We start from the raw sequence: 18,838 nt of genomic DNA, 5'->3' as shown, positions 1-18,838 counted from the left end.
CTCACAGGCCTTTACTGAAAAACATGTCAGTAGGCTGTTAGAACCTGTACCCCTGCAATTTCAGGATTATGTATCATGTCACCTGCTTCAGATGTTAGAAGTAGAGCAGGTATTTGATAGCAATCAGATGGATAAATGGATGTTGGATGGATGAAGTTAGTGTTCCCCAGCTCTTCAGCCTAATAACACAAGCAATACATAAATGCCTGTTGATGAAAAATTGGAAACAGTACAGAAATACATAGATTTTTAAAGAGTGAAAGCTTTCTTAATCACTCCCCTTTCCAAAGATTTCTTCCACGTCTTTTTCCTTTCATGTACGTACTTATATCTGTACCTACTTACTTGTTTTTAGCATTTATTTATTTATTTATATTTGTTTTTGACATAAATGGGATCATACTACATATATTTTTCCAGATTCGGGTTTTTTTTTTTTTAAAGTTTAGTTTGTCTTTAATGTTTTCTGCCGAAGTCCAGCTCCGGCGGGTCCAGGAGTACCCAAGAGATGAGTGGCCGTTGGCTTAAGGAAGAGACGGGGAGGCCTGTGTCAGCTATGCAGGATCTCTCTTTATTGTCAGAGCTTTGTGTGTTTATATAGTAAACATATCTCAGAAAAAATCTTTTATGATAGAGCATATCTTCCCTCAGCATTGACCAGTTTCTTTCTTTTGTCAGGTTTGGCTTGCAAACCTTGTGACTCTGAGGTAAACATATGTGAATAACTTCTTAATCTTATATCTAAGCAAACGATAGCCCTTAGCACCCATACCTATGCCTAATGTCTACGTCTATACTTATGCCTGCTGCAATCATAAGCATTACAAAAAGAGCCACCCCTCCCTTTTCTCCAGCATTTAGTAGCCTGAGGTGCCCGCCTTTTCCACCAAGGAGTGGTGGGAGGGGACCTGGTGGGGCAGACACGGAGAAAGAATGTGTCAAACCCTGGCTCTTGGGGCTTCCTAGGTGGCGCAGTGGTTAAGAATCCGCCTGCCAATGCACCAATGCAGAGGACATGGGTTCGATCCCTGCTCCAGGAAGATCCCACATGCCGCGGAGCAACTGAGCCCGTGTGCCATTTAAAATAAAAATAAAAAAGAGCAACATTAAAAACAAAAAAAAAAAACCCTGGTTCCTTCCTGGAGACATAGAAACAGGGAGGGGACGTGGGTGGTAAGCATAGTATTACAGAGAAACAAAGAGCAGAATGGAGAATGGGTGGAGCGGTCGCCTTGTGATCCTCCTGCTCCGAAATGCCCTTCCAAGGAGTTCTCGCCTTGCGGTCCTCCTTGGAGCCTGGTGACCTTGTCACAGCATTGGCTTGTCCAGACGGCTCCCGACAGTTTTCTAAGGCAGTACAATTGCTATATAATATGCCATATACCAAAATTTAGGTAACCATCCTTCTGTCAGTGGACATGTCTCTAGGTGCGTGGTATATGGAAAGGTTATTCATTTCTGTATTATGGGTCCAGGTTCCTTATGTCCTCTCATAGTAGTTTTAATGGTTTTTCAGTTGATTCATTTGGATTTTCTAGGTAGAAAATCTTATTGACTGTAGATAAGAACAATTTTATATTTTCCCTTTCATTATTTATATGTCTGTTTCCATTTTGTGGCTTACTGTACAGATAGAATGGCAAGTGCAGTGTTTAGTAGTGGTAGTACTAATAATTTGGCACCGTTTTTCTATTCTTGGCTTTAATGATGTTTCCGTCAGTATTACATATGAATTCATAGTCATGCCAAGTTTCTCATGTGCAAGTTAGGGTTCCTTGGGAAAGAACAGGCCCCTGCAACTTAGAATGGGGACACCTGGTTGGACTCAGATGTACGTAATTGACAGTCTTGAACCTCTAAGTCACTATAAGCCTCTCTTGCCATGGAAGTAGCCTGCCCTCCTGTGTCTGAGATTAGTCTTCCTTTCCTTGAAAACCCTGTGATGTTAACTTCATCTGAGGCGGATGCCTTGAAAAGGGTTGCTCATTTTCAAGACCTAGTGCAATCACCCCTTTTGTCCCTGGATCCATCACTAGGGTCAAATCTCAGCAGATTCCAGGTTGACAACTCAGATAACTATAACTCACAGGGAAATGGCTTACACTCCAAAAGAATTACAAGACTTTACTGATATATATTGGCAGAAACCCAGGGGACATATATGGGAATGGATTTTCAGAGTGTTAGACCAAGGAAGGTGGAATCTAACACTAGATTGGGTCTAGTTCGTTGATTTGGGTATATTTACTAGAGATTCTGTATTTAATGTGTTACCTATTATAGCTGGAGATGACTCTTGTTTGCTTGATTGGTTAACTGAAAGCTGGACTCAACAGTGGCCCACATTTAATGAAGTAGAGATGCCAGAGCTTCCTTGATATGATGTGGAGGAGAGAATTCAGACTTAGGGAGATAGGAATACAGTGTGAATTTATCACGTGTGACCTAACACTAACCCAGACACTCACCTCTAGGCAGTTTCTGTGAGACACTCCTTCCCAGAAGACACTCCTTTAGTAACATATTAGTTAGGGGAACACCTGCATCCTTGAAAAGCCCTGTGGTTGCTTTCTTACGTAGGCCAGGTGAGACCGTGGGTGATATCATTGATACAAGCTCCCTGATCTCAGTGGGGATGATAGACTGTGCAGAGCTAGAGGCACATTAACCAGCACAGCCGAGGTGCACACAGTTGCTGTGGAGTAGTCAGAAAGCTTTTGCCCACAGGGATGTTTGGCAGTGACTAATTAATCCTGATATCTCTAGGAACAATGTCGACGGGCAGCCTGAGAAAGCATTACTTGATCTGTGTAACAGAAAAAAGAGTCCAAGTCTAGTAGCCAAAAACCTGATTTGAGTCACCACAGTGAAGCTTCGTGGCCTCTCATCCGGTTTCCGGACTAAGTCAATTCACAGACCCGGAGCCCCTTGACTGAAGGGAGGGGGCCCCTCTGGGGGTGAGCTCTGCAGCCCTGCTGCAAGCGATGCAAGCGAGTCCTCCTCCAGGCCTCACCCACAGGGACCTGTGGCTGCTCATTGGACTGGCTCTGCGCTGGAGAAAAGGAAATATCCAGACCTTTTGAGATTACTAAACATTGGCTGTGAATTGATGCTAATTTCTAGAGACTCAAAACAGCTCGGTGGCCCCTCCTCAAATGGGGCACTGTATTGGCCAGCTGATAGGCGGAGACTTGAGTCTGATTTGCCCTGGGCCCGCTTGTTCTGTGGGTACACTCTGTGGTTATGTTCCCCGGTTACTGAAGGTGTTTGCTTTGGTGCCCTGGGTCAGGGCCGTGGCCGGCAAGCAGGGAACCGTGGGCTGTTTTTGGCAAGCAGGAGTCCCGCTATTGTGTCGGCAAAACCTGGTGAACAGGTGCCGCCGAGTGTCTGACACCCATGCCACCCTCAGCGGCGCCCCCGAAACAGAAGACCGGAGTGGAGGCGGGAGGCTCTTGGGTCGTGTCCCTCCGAGAGCGTGGTGCCAGCTTGCAGGACGGAAGTTTCTGCTGCAAGCATCCACCTTCACAGGGCGGCCGGGGAAGGATGACTTGGAGCTGGAGGGTGGCGATTTGATAATTTGCACAAATGGGGGTTGTATGACACTGGTGCTGTAGGTTGGTGGTAGGTAAACCTTATGAAGTTAATAAAGTTTCCTTTTAGTCATATCTTGCTAAGTATTTTTTTTCTTCTTAATCAGGAATGAGTATTCAGATTCATGAGATGGGTTTTTTTAATCCATTGACATGATATGATTTTCTTTTCTTTTAATATGTTCATCAGTTAAAATACATGAATAGATTTGTTGATGTTGAATCATCTTTAAATGGGGATAAATCCTACTTGTTCATAATTTATTATTCTTTTACTAGACTGTTAGGATTGTAGATTTTTATTTTGTATTTACATATTCCATAAAAGAGATTGATCTATAGATTAATTTTTTTGATGCTGCTTTGTTGTATTGTGGTCAGTTATGCTAGCTTGGCAATTCCATCTTTTTTTTTTTTTTAGATTTATTAATTAATTTATTATTTTGGGGGGGGTACACCAAGTTCAATCATCTGTTTTTATACACATATCCCCGTATTCTCTCCCTCCCTCGAAAGCTTTCCATCTTTTAATACCCTGAAACCTAAAAAATATTAATAGAAATAGAACAAGATAGATTATTTCTTCCTTGAAACTGGTAAAATTCAGTTATATAAAACCTTGCTGGGTATCATTTTAAAGGAGAGATATTTGGCTCCTTTATCAATTTTTTTTTAATGATTAGTGGCGTCTTTACTTAAACTCTTTTTGAGTCATTTTCGGTAACTTACATCTTCCTAGAAAATCCAGTTCATGAAAACATTCATTTCAAATTTATTAATATAAACATGTGATCTATAGTCTCTTACAGTTTAAATTTTTCTTTTATTTCCAAAGTTATCTTTTTCATCCTTTATTTTCAAAAATTTGTGTCTTCTCTCCCATTTTCTTGCTGAAACTTGTCAAAGGTTTGACCATTTTATTGGTCTTCATAAAGACCATCTTTTGGCTTTATTGAGCAAATCTGTTTTGTTCCCCGTCACACTGGTTTTTGCTTTAATTTTAAGTAATTATTTTTGTGTATTTTCTTTGAGCTTATATTGCTAATCTTTGTCTAGTTTATTAAATGCTCAATTCATTTATTTTTAAATTTTATTATTTTCTTGTAAATGCATATAAACCAACAACTTTCTGAGTACAGTTTGAGGGTTTTTTTTTTGTCTTTTTAAATATTTATTTAATTTATTTGGCTTTGCTGGGTCTTTGTTGCTGTACGGGGCTTTCTCTAGTTGCAGTGAATGGGGGCTACTCTTCTTTGCAGTGCGTGTTCTTCTCATTGTGGTGGCTTCTCTTGTTGCAGAGCACAGGTTCTAGTTGTGGCACAAGGGCTCAGTAGTTGTGGTTTGCAGGCTCTAAAGTGCAGGCTCAGCAGTTGTGGTGCATGGCCTTAGTTGCTCTGCGGCACGTGGGATCTTCCCGGCCCAGGGATTGAACCCATGACCCCTGCATTGGCAGGCAGATTCTTAACCATTGTGCCACCAGGGGGGTCCCCAGTTTGAGGTTTTAATAAATAATGCTTACATTGTCATTAATTTCCAAATAATTTGAAATTTATTTTCCCCCAGCATTTTGATTGTTTCCAAATATACATGAAGTTTAAAGAATTTTACAGTGAATGCCCAAAAGCCCATCTTCTAGTTATAGAGTCTACCATTCACATTTTATTTTTCTGGCTTTATCACAGGTCTATACATCCTTCCTCCATTAATCCATCTTATCTTTTTTGTGCCTTTAAAAGTAAATTATAGGCATCATAATTTTTAGTTTACAGTTTGTTTCCTTCTTAACCCGAGTTATTTAAACTCGGTTAAGAAAGGGTATTTCTTAAACGTCCAGGTAGTTAAAGTTGGAGAGGGAGGAGTGTAGGCTGTCTTTCTATTGCTCACAACAATGCTTTGACGTTTATACTCTTACTGCCTTCCGTTATGATCTCAGAAGGTCAAATGTGAGACTTATGCTTGGAATTTGTAGAGCTCTTACTTAGGCTTAATATATGCTCATGTTATATGAATATTCCATGGGTGTTTTAAAAGAATGTTTTCTCTGTTAGGTGCAAAGTTGTGTACTTGTCTGTTAGTCTAACTGTCAAATTCTTCATGTTATTTATTTTGGTCTACCTGAGCTATTAATTTCAGAGAAATGTGATAGTCTCCTAAGATGATTGTGGATCTGTCAATTTCTTACATTTCTAATGATTTTTTGCTTTATATATTCCAAAATATGTTGTTAGACTATAAAAGTTTATAACTGTAATATCTTCTTAATGAAGCTTGTCTTTTATCAGTTTAAAATATCCCTTTTTGTCTCATTTAATTATTCTTGGCTTGAGTTCTGTTTTGCCAGATATTGATTGAGAAACCTTCTTTCTTTTTGCTTTGATTATATTAACTGTGGTTTTTATAAATAGTTCATAGTTGGATTAAAAAAATCTGGGAGGTTCTTCCTTTTGATAGGGGAATTTACCACAGTTTATTTTGTTGTGATTTTTCAATTGTTTATACGTAATGTTTCCATCTTATTTTCTGTTTACTGCTTTCCAAGCTTTCTAGTTCTTTCTCTCCTTCTTAATAGTGGAATTGATAGAACTTTTATTGCTTGATATCCAGCTTTTTAATGCAAACTTCAATTATTTGCATACCACTTTCCTGGTTTCGTGGTATATCTGCGTACCACCTGTATTACTACTATCTTCTAGTTAGTTATTCACCTAAACAACTATAGCAATTTATTTTCAGTTAAGATTATATCATTACTATAAAAGGAACGCCAGTATCATTTACCATAAATAGAAATTAATGTAAATAGAAGTGCAATAAATATCAAATGATGTTATTACATTTTAGCCAGCTCCTCTTGCCTGCCTGGAGCCTGTTCTCTTTTTGATTAAAAAAAACAAGTGTTAAGAGTAGAAAGATTTTAAAGACATGATTGATTGCCGCAAACGAACAGGCTCTCTCTAACTTAATCAGAATCATGGATTGTGATGGATTTTTTAAAAAATCATGGTAATGTGCCACCTAAAGGCTCCTATTGATGTCTCATTCTGGAGGTTACGTGCTTTAGGAGTTTGTCATACATTCTTCTCTTGCAGTGGTAACCCTTAAACATTTAACTTTGTTCTTTCTCTTAAATCTGATCGGTATCTCTATCTTCTTGCCTTTATTAAGGCAAAGCTTTTACTTACCTCTTCTCTTCCTCTCCTACATCCCATGTTGAAATCATTTATTACATATTTCCATTTTACAGATGAGAGAACTGAGGCTTTGGAGGGCTGAATAAACGTGAGTGCTAACGTTGGGAGTTGAACCTAGACAGTCTGCCTTCAGAGCCTGTGCGCTTTCCACTAGACTTCACTGCCTAGTTTGGGATTTTAGTTCCAGATTATGATTTATTACTAAACATTTATGACATATAGCTTAAATATACATTTTACTGTTTCTTAATCATACCTCTTTCCTTTTATCTTGCTAAAGTATATCCTTGAGTAATTCATTTAGAAAGACTAGCTATATTTCTTTCTTTCCCTCACATTTGAATATGAGGCTGGCTAGGAATAGACTCTTAGATTCACATTCATTGTCTTAGAATTTTGAAGACATTGCACCCTTCTTGACTAGTATCTAGTGCTGGCAACCAAAGAAATGTCTGATGCCCTTGCTTACCCTTCAGAACGCCTACCTACCCTCTATTCCTTTCCGCTTCACTGCAACTCCCTTTATCCAGACATGTGGAAGCCCCTCTTCCCCTGTTTTATTTATTTTTAAAATTTTTAAAATATTTAAATATTTATTTATCTATTTTGGCTGCACCTGGTCTTTGTTGCAGCATGCGGGCTTCTTTTAGTTGCGGCACGCAGGCCTTTAATTGCGGCATGTGGATGCTTAGTTGCGGCATGTAGACTCTTAGTTGTGGCACGTGAAGTCTTAGTTGCAGCATCTATGCAGGATCTAGTTCCCTGACGAGGGATCATACCCGGGCCCCCTGCATTGGGAGTGCGGCGTCTTACCCACTGGTCCACCGGGAAAGTCTCCCCACCGTTTTAAAACTGAGTAATAGCACACACAGTGAAGTACACAAATATTAAGTGTGTAGTTTGATGAGTATGTCTAAGCACGCGTGTAACCACCACGCAGATGGACACAGAGCACATTTACAGCAGCCCAGAGGTCTCCCTCTTGCCCCATTCCCAATCAGTAAATTCCCCCGAAAAGGAACCATCATTCTGACTTCTATCACTAGAGAAAAGTTGTGCTTGTTCTTGAACCTTTTATAAATGATTTCATACAGTATATACTGTGTTGTGTCTGGTAGAAGCCATATTTTGATGTTTTTTTCCACGTAGAAACTTGAGGAGAAGCTAGAGTTCTGGATGGAGAAATTTGATAAGGACACAGAAATGAAACAGAATGAACTAAATGCTCTCAAAGCTGCTAAGGCCAGTGACTTAGCACACCTTCAAGAACTTGCAAAAACGGTAAGGAAGCAGTATTGCTAGTGTAAGGCAGAGCGCCGAGGGGTGGCTGGTAGCTGAGCAGCAGTAGCTGAGGAATACTGTTTTGGTCACACAGTGGTGTGCCTGTAAACCACTGGGACTCTTTCTCAGTGATGAGGATGATGTCCTCGCGGATGGGGACAATGACAGCAGCAGCGGACGCTTTATAAAAGTGCTTAATCTGTCCCGGACACTTTTCTGTTACTTTACATATATAACTTATTTAACCCTCCCCAAGCCCCGTGAGCTAGACACTGTTTTTATTTCTACTTTATGATCTCTGAAGATGATTTATAAATGATGATTTAGAAAAAGCGTCTGATAATGGTTTCATCATTGAATACGTGTAGAATTTCTCAAATTTTTCTTTTAAAAGATGGCTGCTATTTGTAGGTATACATTCTATCAGTTTTTTAAAAATTAATTATTTTAATGTCATTAGCCACACATCAAGTTAGTATTTCATTTTTATTAAAGATTTTAAAGCAAATTTAAGTTATTCAAGCTGAAAAAATTTGGAGAACAATTATAAAGTTAATGTGTGAATATTGATAATATAGGAATCAAGTGCGTCTTTTCTTTGGTTTATCTTTAGCTTTGGCCTGGTTCATTTTAAAGTTCTGTATGAAAAATGCAGGGCTGGGGAGTTCCCTGGTTGCCTAGTGGTTAGAATTCTGGGCTTTCACTGCTGTGGCCTGGGTTCAGTCCTTGGTTGGGGAACTGAGATCCTGCAAGCCGTGTGGTGTGGCCAAAAAAAAAACAAAAAACAAAAAACAGGGCTGGCTGGGCAACAGCTTAGCAGGCAAGCCTTGTAACATGTGATTAATGTATACTTTTGCAGATAAGGGAATATGAACAGGTCATCATTGAAGATCGTATAGAAAAGGAGAAGACCCGGAAGAAGATACAACAGGATGACTTGGAATTGAAGAGCATCATAAAGGTAGAAAACTGTAATTGGCATCTTGGGGCCTTTTCAGTTCTGCAGCTGGCCAGGCACTGAAGGATGCAAAGCATCTCTCATTTTTTATCAGACACGGAACAGGAGATCTGTGAGGAAGCATGGCCTAATAATTGGAATTTGCCAACACACACTCCGTGGTGCAGGGAGACAGTTAAGAGAAAAGGACATGCCCCCAGTTTTTAATCTGGGAAAGAAGAGGTGACTAGTAGTGGAAGCAAAACCTAGAACTAGTGTCCAGAGGTCAAACTTACAGATACTATTTCTAACCAAAGCAGCTCTTAAAGGAATTCTTTTTAATATCCCACTGCTGTTTTTTTTAAAGAACTTTTATTGAGATACAGTTGACATACAATAAACTGCATGTATTTAAAGTGTACAATGTGATACTTTTTTTTCTTATTAGTAATGTATATATGGCAATCCCAGTCTTCCAATTCATTCCCCCCCAACCTTCCACTGCTTCTTAAAATTCTTATTTATGAGTCAGTCCAGGTGAACATGGTATGTAGCAGTTCAGAAAAAAAGACAGTTTTATATGAACTTGTGTATATTAGCGATGATGAAACTGGCCAGTCAGATTCTGGGAAGTATTTTCAAGCAAAAGTAACATCAGCCGGATGGAAACTGTAGTTCCGAGGACTGCCCGTCTCTCTGAAGGAGTGTCTGCTGAGACCCCGTGGTGTGCACGCTGTGGTTTGGGGTATATATTAGGCGGTGGATTAAGAAAGGAAGCTTTAAGTGCATTTGGGACCAAACCCAGACTTGAGCTTTCCGTTAGGAGTCAGATGTATAGTTAGTATTTACTGAGCTTGTATGGTGTTTTTTATTGTCAGGATTCCTCGATTTAGAGCAAGACTGTGAGTAGCTGAAGACATTTTTGTTTTCTTTGCAGTAGTGGATTTGCTTCCAGTCTTTGGGGCTTTAAAGTAGCCCCGACTGCATTTAGAACAGTTGTGTCTAATGACTAAGATATTCAAAGGAGCTGACTAAATCCTTTTTAAAGGGGAGTTTTGATCCTTTAATTGATCATTAGAGGTTGAAATGCACCAGGAAGCCCACTGAAATCATCTAGATTATCTGCACGTTTCTGACTGAGTGCTTGCTTTTGCCTGTGGTCCAAGTAACTGACATCCCTTTTGGATCAAATGGTTGTTAGATTTGGGGAACTTGGATGTTCATAAAGCAGTACAAGGGACTCAGGTTTCTGAGTGCAAAGCAAAGATAGGTCTAATCAGCTTCTTGTCTTTTTTACTCCTTGAGAACTTGAGAGTCCAGGACCTAAGCTCTGGGTCCTGCACAAAGGCAAGCACTGCTCTAAGGACAGCATGCTTGACCACTTCTGCATCTTCGGAGACCACCTTCACAGAAGTTAGTTTATGAAAAAACAACCCCCTTGTGTGGAACGAATGCAGCTTGTCACGCATACTGCAGAGTGTACTCACTTCCCTGCTCTCTTCCAGCTCCAGGCCTGGTGGCGAGGCACTGTGGTGCGGAAGGAAATCGGTGCTTTCAAAATGCCCAAGGAGGACAAAGATGACAGCAAGGGTTCAAAAGGCAAAGACAAGGACAAGGACAAGCGGAGAGGCAAGAAGTGACCAAATTATCTTCTATCTTTTCTGCTGGTGTCCTGAAGACGGGAAGGAGGACCTGAAGAGAGTAAGAAACATCTCTTACCGTCACAGATAACTCATCTCTAGGTTGTTTCTTATTTGGACATTCCCAGGTGAGGCCTCGTTATGCTAGATATACTAGGTTACCTTGCCTGTTATACCAGTTTTCAAACCCTGAATTAGGACTATACTGTGGATTTAGGGCGTCTTCATAATTTGGAAAAAAAAAAAATTGCTGGGAAGATATATTTCTAGGAGTCTCGTGAGGATCCCTCTTGCTCTTTCTCACCAGAAAAGCAGCACATGACCTTATAGTGATGCATTCTAACTGCAGTGATTCCTGTAAGTCTCTGCCTCCAACTTCACCTTGACTTACAGTGAAAAGTGACACTTAGGAGCAAAGTGTGTCATAAATGACACTTAGGAGCAAAAGTGAAGTGTTCAGAAGGAACTACAGGATGACATTTATCAAGTGTCTAGTGTAATACATACACAGTAAAAATTTTTTTTTTAAACGTTAACTTTTTAAAAAAAAATTATTTATTGGCTGCATTGGGTCTTTGTTGCTGCACATGGGCTTTCTCTAGTTGCAGCGAGTGGGGGCTGTTCTTCCTTGCAGTGCGTGGGCTTCTCAGTGCAGTGGCTTCTCTTGTTGCAGAGCACGGGCTCTAGGCGCAAGGGGTTCAGTAGTTGCGGCACATGGGCTCAGTAGTTGTGGCACACGGGCTTAGTTGCTCCAAGGCCTGTGGAATCTTCCCGGCCCAGGGATCCAACCCGTGTCCCTTGCACTGGCAGGTGGATTCTTAACCGCTTTGCCACCAGGGAAGGCCACCCCCCCCCCCGCCCCAGTAAAGTTTTAATAAAGGTTGGTTCCTGCCTCCCTTTTAAATTTATTATCACTTAACTGTTTTTATGCGGGAGGGGTTGTGTGTGGCATGGAACATATATTTTAATATAAGCTGCTTCAGTTCCTTTTCTGGGAAACAGGTAGGACTATAAATGATAAATACAAGAGAGACATGAGATGTCAGGATACACAGCCCACACACAGGAAAGACAGCAGACACAGGTCAGCGGGGAGACGGAGCTTGGAGGTATTTTTGATAAGTGAGACACCAGGGTCTATACCTGCTTTGCTTACTCACTCACTCTCACCTTATGGGGTATTAAGACTAAGAGGTAAAGCACGTGAAAACACCTAACCTGTGCCTGGCACGTAAAGCTGATTGTCTTTCTCGCTCTTCCCCTAAGAGAACGAGCCCACTGGGTCATTCTTGCCTTGATTAATCAGAATAGCATGTCTCGGAATGCGAAAGCTTTCCCTATAGCACCATTGGTAATTTGTAAGAGAAAAAGTTCTCCAAATGTGTCACATGTATTTCAAAATTAAGCCTTATATCTAACTCTAAATATAGGACAATACTGACACCTACATGTCCTTAAAAAAGTACACTTTGATCTCAAGGGACCATTATGAGGACCCAGTTTCTACCGATGTTCCTTCAGAGAATTTACCCTTTTATTTTTGCCAAGGAAACCATGCTTTAGGTATGAACATTTTCAAATCAGCCTTTATTTCATGCTATTGAAGTGCTGTCTTTTATTTTAATGTCAATGTGTAAGGTAGCATACAGGCAATTTAAAATAACATACATGATACTGACATATTTATTCTTAGAATTTATGCATTATATTTACAGACATACAAATATAAGACAGTGTTTTACAAAATCTTTTACTAATTACATGTTTACAACATCTTCAGAAATAAAATGAAACCTGCTGTAAACCATCTTACTGCAATATGTATATAAAAAGGTTTCTAAATATCCATCTTTTCCTTCATTTCTATAACCATTTAAGCACTTAGTTTAAAAAACCCATCATAGGCATTAGCGGAGTGACGCATCACTAATCACTGCTGGGCTGTTATCCGGTAGAGCAGTCAGACTCCTTGATTAGCTGTGAGGCTGTATTTTCAAAAGCTGCTAAGGAAAGTGACCTGCCACTATGTGTGCTGTTCTGTTTCCTCCCACGCGTTGTTTCCAGAGGAAACTGGTTTGAGGTGTTAAGCAAGTATGCGTTCGAAAGCCCAGAAACCTGCTGACTTGAAATCGCCACCGCTGGCAGGGGTCCTGGTGGGCAGGCACTGAGCCTTTCCTTCTTTCAGACTTCAGCTCTGGGAAGCTCACTGTTCGGTAGGAAGCTCATAAATGGTCAGATGGAACTGTTGCAAAGCCATCTTCATCTTATGTTAGAGTCTAGTAAAGCTAAATGTTAAATTTTCCTTCCAGTTAAAAAAAAATAAAGGTACATACAAAACACTGAGTACTAAAATATTCCAACAAAAACATCATGACTTGTTTTTGTATCTTGATGTAGAAAAGACGTTCAATGTATTTTGTTTATTATCAACCAAAAGTATACACAAATATTTTCTAACAATTCAAATGTAAATTTGAATTAGTTTGATAAATATATATGAATAAGGTGTCATGCTATGTATAAAATGTGAAGTAAGTTGAAATTTCCAATTATTCCCATGGGAAAATTAGTCACAAATGTTCCAAAGATTGCATTATGTATGTTGACTGGGATTATTCCTTGCATAGTATGTGACAAATCGTCCTGTCCTTTGCTGAATTTCATTTCAAATGGCTCTCTATAATCTGGAGATTGTACTAAGATTTACTGTTGGCTAGAAGTAAAAATACCTATAGTTTAAAAATATACACAGCTAAATTCTGAACAAGCCGTGTGATTGGTGGGTCTGTCTGGAACGATAAAGATACCGGGGTCTGGCTCTAAGCACTTAAAACACATTTTAATTTTACTTTTGTGAAGGAGCCTGAAGGATTGGGCTTTGAGCTCAGATGTTTTGTGTTACGCAAGTTTAAACCTGCGAGAACAAGGAGAAAACATTATTTGGATCAGATACTCAACATGATTTTATCCAAAGTTACTTTTAGATGCTGCTACACGATAAAAAGAGCATAATGTGTAAACGTATGCACTGGTAAAGAAACTCCAGAACACTTAACAGGAAAAAATCTAGGTAACTAGTATCTTCACTTTCTCTATTTACTTGGTTTATAAAGGCAGTGAATACCAGAAGATATCACTGACAACTAAAAGGGCCTCAAAATACAGGGGAAGAAAGACCCAAGTGGCTTAGACTTGAATAAAGGCTCCTAGTTTTGTGCTGTCCGAGCCCTTGGGCCCTCTTACTGCACCCACAATGGAGTTAAATAAGGCACTGGTGGGGGAGCTGGATGGCTAGATGAAAAGACAGTAAGCTGTTTTTAAAATGCCACAAGTGCTTTAATTCAGCTATGGAAATTGGCAGTTAGCTGAAAGAAACGTAAGAAACTTGGCTTTTCCTTTATTTTCATAATCTTCCATTAGTTCGGGAGCTGGAAGTGAATCTGCTGTGACTGGAAGGTGTGTGCGGGTCCGGGCATCCTGGGAGCAGCTTGTGGAGAAGGGGGGGGTCGGATGCAGAGTGCCACATGCTCTTGCCTGCGTGTAGGTGCCTGCTTATGACGTGTAGACAGTGCTGGGATGATACACGGGACACCCTCTACGTGGTGGTGAACTGGAGCCGGGGGGAGGCCTAGGACACTGGCCTTAAATCCAGCGGTAGCTGTTTCATTGTTTTACTATGCAAAATCTAGACTGTCTACATTAGTTTTGTTTTACCTTGGACAGAACCGTCTAAGTAGTCAGTCATAACAGAGCTTTGGATTTTAAATGTGGCTCAAAAACACAGTGGAGTCATTACTGTCCCAAATTACACAAATATCCAGCTTGGAACAGTGGTCTCCACTACGTGAGATACCTGGAATGTTTGCTGAAATGCAGATATCCAGGCCTTACTCTAGACCTGAGTGAGACTCCGTACTATAACAAATTCTCCAGGAGATTCTAGTGAACAAGGACAGTTTGGAAACAGGTGAAGGTAACAGCATGTCTGTGCCTTCAAGAGAGCCACACGTCCTGCTGAGAAGAGAGTCTTCAGTACGCGCTCCTGGAGCCCACTCCCTAGAAAAAGCTCAGCCAGCTCAGGCTTCGGCGCTGGGTTCTCAATAATGATAGAATTAAGTTTCATTTGTGAAAACCACCTGTGACTTCATAAACAATTCAATGCAAATGGATATAACCTCCCCTAAAATGGAGAAATGAAGCAAAATATTCCTGTTAGGAATCATGGAAACAGTCCCTTTTAAGAACACATAAGCGCTTCTGTTAAGCAGACGGCTGGTGGCAGCAGTCACGCGGTCCTGTTCCGTTTCGGCCAGGCCAACGCCCAAGGTGCTGGGAGTCCTCACACGGCAGAGAACTGCTGCTGCTGCGGCTGCTTGGGTGGGGCAAGTTCCAGGAGAGCCTGGACCGTCACTGCCACCTGGCTCAAACCCTTCTCTTCTAAAATGTGGAGAGGCAAACATAATTGCTCCTGAAATGGGACAACGTAACACACAAACAAACAAAAGAGAAAAGAGGATGAACATCACAGAACTGAAAAGAAAAAATAAGCATCTCTTCTCTCCCTCATAATAACGAACTGAGAAATGAGAAGTCAGTGCCTGGGAATCTGACCTCTGAGTTGCACAGACGTGGTACCTGACACTGTCACTTCATTAATACAACTAAAATACACACAGATCATCCTGAATATTGGAAAGTGGGCAAGTTACATACACTTACACACACAACAGAGGATAAACATAGTACTATGCAGTAAAAGCCACATCCTTCATCCCTGATACATAAAAGAGCAACGCAGATCAGTAAGCTGAGGCAGGTGAAAACAGAAACACAGTCCCAAGTTGTCAGATGGCTTAAGCCTAAGGATATATAACACTGCAGGAGAAAGCGCTCCGGAAATTACAAACCACAGGAATGTAAGATAGTTTTATGCCATAACTCAGACTGTATGAGAGAGGAATGCCACCATCTACATTATAGTCCTGACTATGAAGATCAGGGTTCTCACACCAGGCAGGGATCTCAGCTCAGAAACTGAAGCATATCCTTCAGATTTAGATGTACTTGAAAAAATTTCCCCTACATTGGGTAAATTCACAGGAGGCCCAGTTTGAATTACTTAAAAATCTGAATTACAGAACTTACATAAAAAGATGAATTTGAAAAAGCATTTCATATCCTGGTATTTAATTATGCTGCAGAACTACGACATGAGCTTTCTCAGGAACATCTTAACATCTATTTGAAAAGTGTTTACATGCTTGCTTAAGGAAGTTAAATTATTTCTATCTTGTTTACCTCATTAATGTGTTTGGTTAATCCTTATACGAGAAAAAGGCATATCATAAGAATAACATCTATCATTGGTTAGAGGAAAGAAAGAAGAGATTATTCTCAAAGGAAAAAAAGTGGAATTCTGGTCCTACTAAAAAAGAGACTATAAGTATTTATTAAAGAAGATAACTGGATCTTTCTCAGCTTTTCATTGGCACTTAAAATATTACTAGGAAGTTTTATAAAACCAGTTGCAATAAAAAATATAACAAGTATATATTATGAGCAGTTATTGGTACTTGTGCTTCTTAATGACTTCCTTTTAATACTTACCTTGATAAAACAAGGTAAATGGAATCTTTTGATCTTATAAAACTAGCAACTTTGTATAAATCTTTTGAGTGCAATTACAAGTATAGATTAACTATACTTCAAATCAACCTGCAGTGTGTTTTGCTCTTGGAGGAGACATATATTTCCTCTGAGGCCAATTCCTTGAGCTTTGTTTTCAGGGGTGCCCTGAGACCTGTGAACCCACGGCTCAGACATTCCCTCCGTGGTTTACGCTTTCCAGATGCACACTTACCTTCCAGCTGGCTTAGAGGGAACTCTGTTCTGAAGAGGAGGCACCATCACTCCCCCCAAACCACACACGGCACCATGTGTTTTTCTAGCAGGTGTTTTTTTTTTGAAGGGACAAAACTTCAGAAAACTGAATGGTCTCTGACTCAGAGACATCTTAAAAACAAAACCACAACCCCCGCCACCAAACTCCGAAAGGCACTACTACTGTATAGAAATGAAGTTTTCAACACAGTGTTCAATGTTTCAGCGTTAAAAGTAAACCGTTTTTAATGTGTGAAATAATTTTCCCATTTAATGTGAAAGAAAACCAAAGCACTCAGATCCTCAGACTGACTTCCACAGCATGATGTCAGGTTCCTCACAGTCTCGCTTCACACTTGAGTTCAGCTGTCCAATTTCATGAACAGAGCTCAGGAGACTCCTGAATGTTCAGAAACACTATGAGAACGAGAATCTGAATGCAGTTATAAAGCAGCCTCAAGCAGCAAGGCTAGCAGCTAACATGCTAAGCATTCTGAAAGACAATATTCATTACCTTGGGTACAGAACAGAGATACTGCTGCCTAATACTTTACCTGCTACTGTTCAGATATCCTCTCCTCAACAGCCTATTAAATGTAAGTTCACCTATGAAGATGGTCCAAATATACTGGAAATATAAATTCCAATTTAAAATTCTCAATAGCATCCTAGAATTGAAGTTAGAGACAGCAAACGTACTCAATGTGCAGACAGGCGCCTACCCCGGAAAGGTCAGCTCCAGATAATTTGCTTGTGTACTGTTTTCTTTTCCGCACTTTTATATTTATTTTTATTTATTCTTCCTTAAGAACTTTTATTGAGATACAATTGACATACAATAAACTGCATATATTTAAAGTGTACAATTTGATATTGTGTACTGTTTTCAGTGTACACAATGGGCTCAGAATAGCGATCGAGGGAACCTACATTATCTTTGGACTAAACACTCAGATCAAATTGAAGTTACTAAGATTAAATGGCCAGTGCCTTCCAGATGTCCAGAGAACAAATGCTTACTGGGTGGACCTGCGCCTACCAATCGAGAGATTTCAGGATTTCAGGGCACAGCTCAATGCGGAGATCCAAGTGACGAGGTGCCCCAGAACAGAAAGGGTACAACTGTTTCCTTACTGAATAGTTGTTAAAAAGTTCAGCAACTTATAATTTTAATACTTCTCAGAATTTCAACACTTAAGTTATGTTGAGGCATGGAAAAATGGCTAGGTGGAGATTTTATTATGCCATTTGGAAATAAAGTTCTAAGTCATTTTCTAAGAACAGACTCAGGACTATATTAGTAGAACCTGCTCAGCATTTATGATAAGAGAAACAAGGCCACACACAGGCCAGGAGAATGGACGAATGAGCAGAAGAGAAATGCTGGTCTCTCTACTCCGTGAGCAATCGTAAACGCTTCCTGATGTGATGAGCTGCGCATCTGGACACACAGGAAAGGGTTTATCTCCTTTATTGGTTAGCTCTTTGATGGCCAGGAAACAGCACATACGTAAGTACTTCTGAATGAGAAACAAACCTCTTTTACCAAGCACAGGAGTGAGGGGGAAAATCACCGGAATGCACTCTTGGCTAGAGGGGGACGACCCAGTCATAAAGCACACGGAGAGTTAGCATTAAAGTACAGTAAAATGCCACAAAACCCAGGAGCTGCACAGACAGAGAGACAAAACTGGATTCTTCCGAATGGGCCCCAAGAGAAAGTAGTGTTTCAACAGTTCTGTTTACGCTGAGGTTTAGCTGAAGGATGTCAGAAGGGGAACAAAGATTGTCCTGTCCAGAGTGTGAGCAGGAAAGGAAAACAGAAAAACAAAGTCAGTGGATCAGAAATACAGATTTGAGTACAGAATTCAACATGATCATCTCACTCATATTCAAAGAAACATATCAGGTAACATTTTTTATTATGATGAATCAAAATAAAATGCTGAAAAAGAAAACCACAAGGACTCCTCTAAGTGCTGAGCTCGATTTTACTACTAAATAGACTAAAACTGCTGGTGACTACCGTGAACATCCAGGATAAACTGAGCAGAGGTGGATGCCCACTGAGGGTTACGTGAGGCCTGCGGGTGGTGAGGCGACTTCCTTCTCGACTCATTCTTCCCTATTAACCAAAAAAGAACAGGCCAGAAAGCAAGGGCAAGCTGGGGGTGGGCCAAGCAGAGGGAAGCTTTCAGAGAAAGCCAGGTGAGTCACAACGTTCACAAAATGAAGAAAACATAATAATCAGGGAAATTTATTACCTGGAAGTCAGGTGTCCTGAATAACCTGGTGTTCCTCTAAGCCAAGTCTAGTTTA

General features: G+C 40.3%; 2 protein-coding genes across 11 annotated transcripts in view; one reads left to right on the top strand and one right to left on the bottom strand.

The window, feature by feature from the left end:
- IQCG (IQ motif containing G) overlaps positions 1-11,000 on the top strand; it is a 36,930-nt gene extending 25,930 nt beyond the window's left edge. For 2 of the 3 annotated variants that reach the window (XM_057739247.1, XM_057739246.1), the window contains 3 exons: positions 7,931-8,062; positions 8,922-9,023; positions 10,505-11,000. In XM_057739247.1, the coding sequence (XP_057595230.1) occupies positions 7,931-8,062; positions 8,922-9,023; positions 10,505-10,639 (369 nt within the window). In that variant the 3' untranslated portion in view covers positions 10,640-11,000. Of the gene's footprint in view, positions 1-6,834; positions 6,870-7,930; positions 8,063-8,921; positions 9,024-10,504 lie in introns of those variants that run through there. The other variant, XM_057739249.1, reaches the window with a different exon arrangement.
- A 1,213-nt stretch (positions 11,001-12,213) lies between these two features.
- LRCH3 (leucine rich repeats and calponin homology domain containing 3) overlaps positions 12,214-18,838 on the bottom strand; it is a 104,762-nt gene continuing 98,137 nt past the window's right edge. For 6 of the 8 annotated variants that reach the window (XM_057739234.1, XM_057739237.1, XM_057739235.1 and 3 more), the window contains one exon: positions 14,965-18,310. In XM_057739234.1, coding sequence (XP_057595217.1) covers positions 18,110-18,310 — 201 coding nt within the window. In that variant the 3' untranslated portion in view covers positions 14,965-18,109. Of the gene's footprint in view, positions 18,311-18,838 lie in introns of all 8 variants that reach the window. The other 2 variants (XM_057739236.1, XM_057739241.1) reach the window with 1 other exon arrangement.

The sequence above is a fragment of the Hippopotamus amphibius genome, chromosome 6 (genome assembly GCF_030028045.1).
Source record: "Hippopotamus amphibius kiboko isolate mHipAmp2 chromosome 6, mHipAmp2.hap2, whole genome shotgun sequence".
Taxonomy (NCBI): Eukaryota; Metazoa; Chordata; class Mammalia; order Artiodactyla; family Hippopotamidae; genus Hippopotamus; species Hippopotamus amphibius.
Note: the sequence above shows the minus strand (reverse complement) of the source record. Positions and strands in the feature narration are given on the sequence as shown.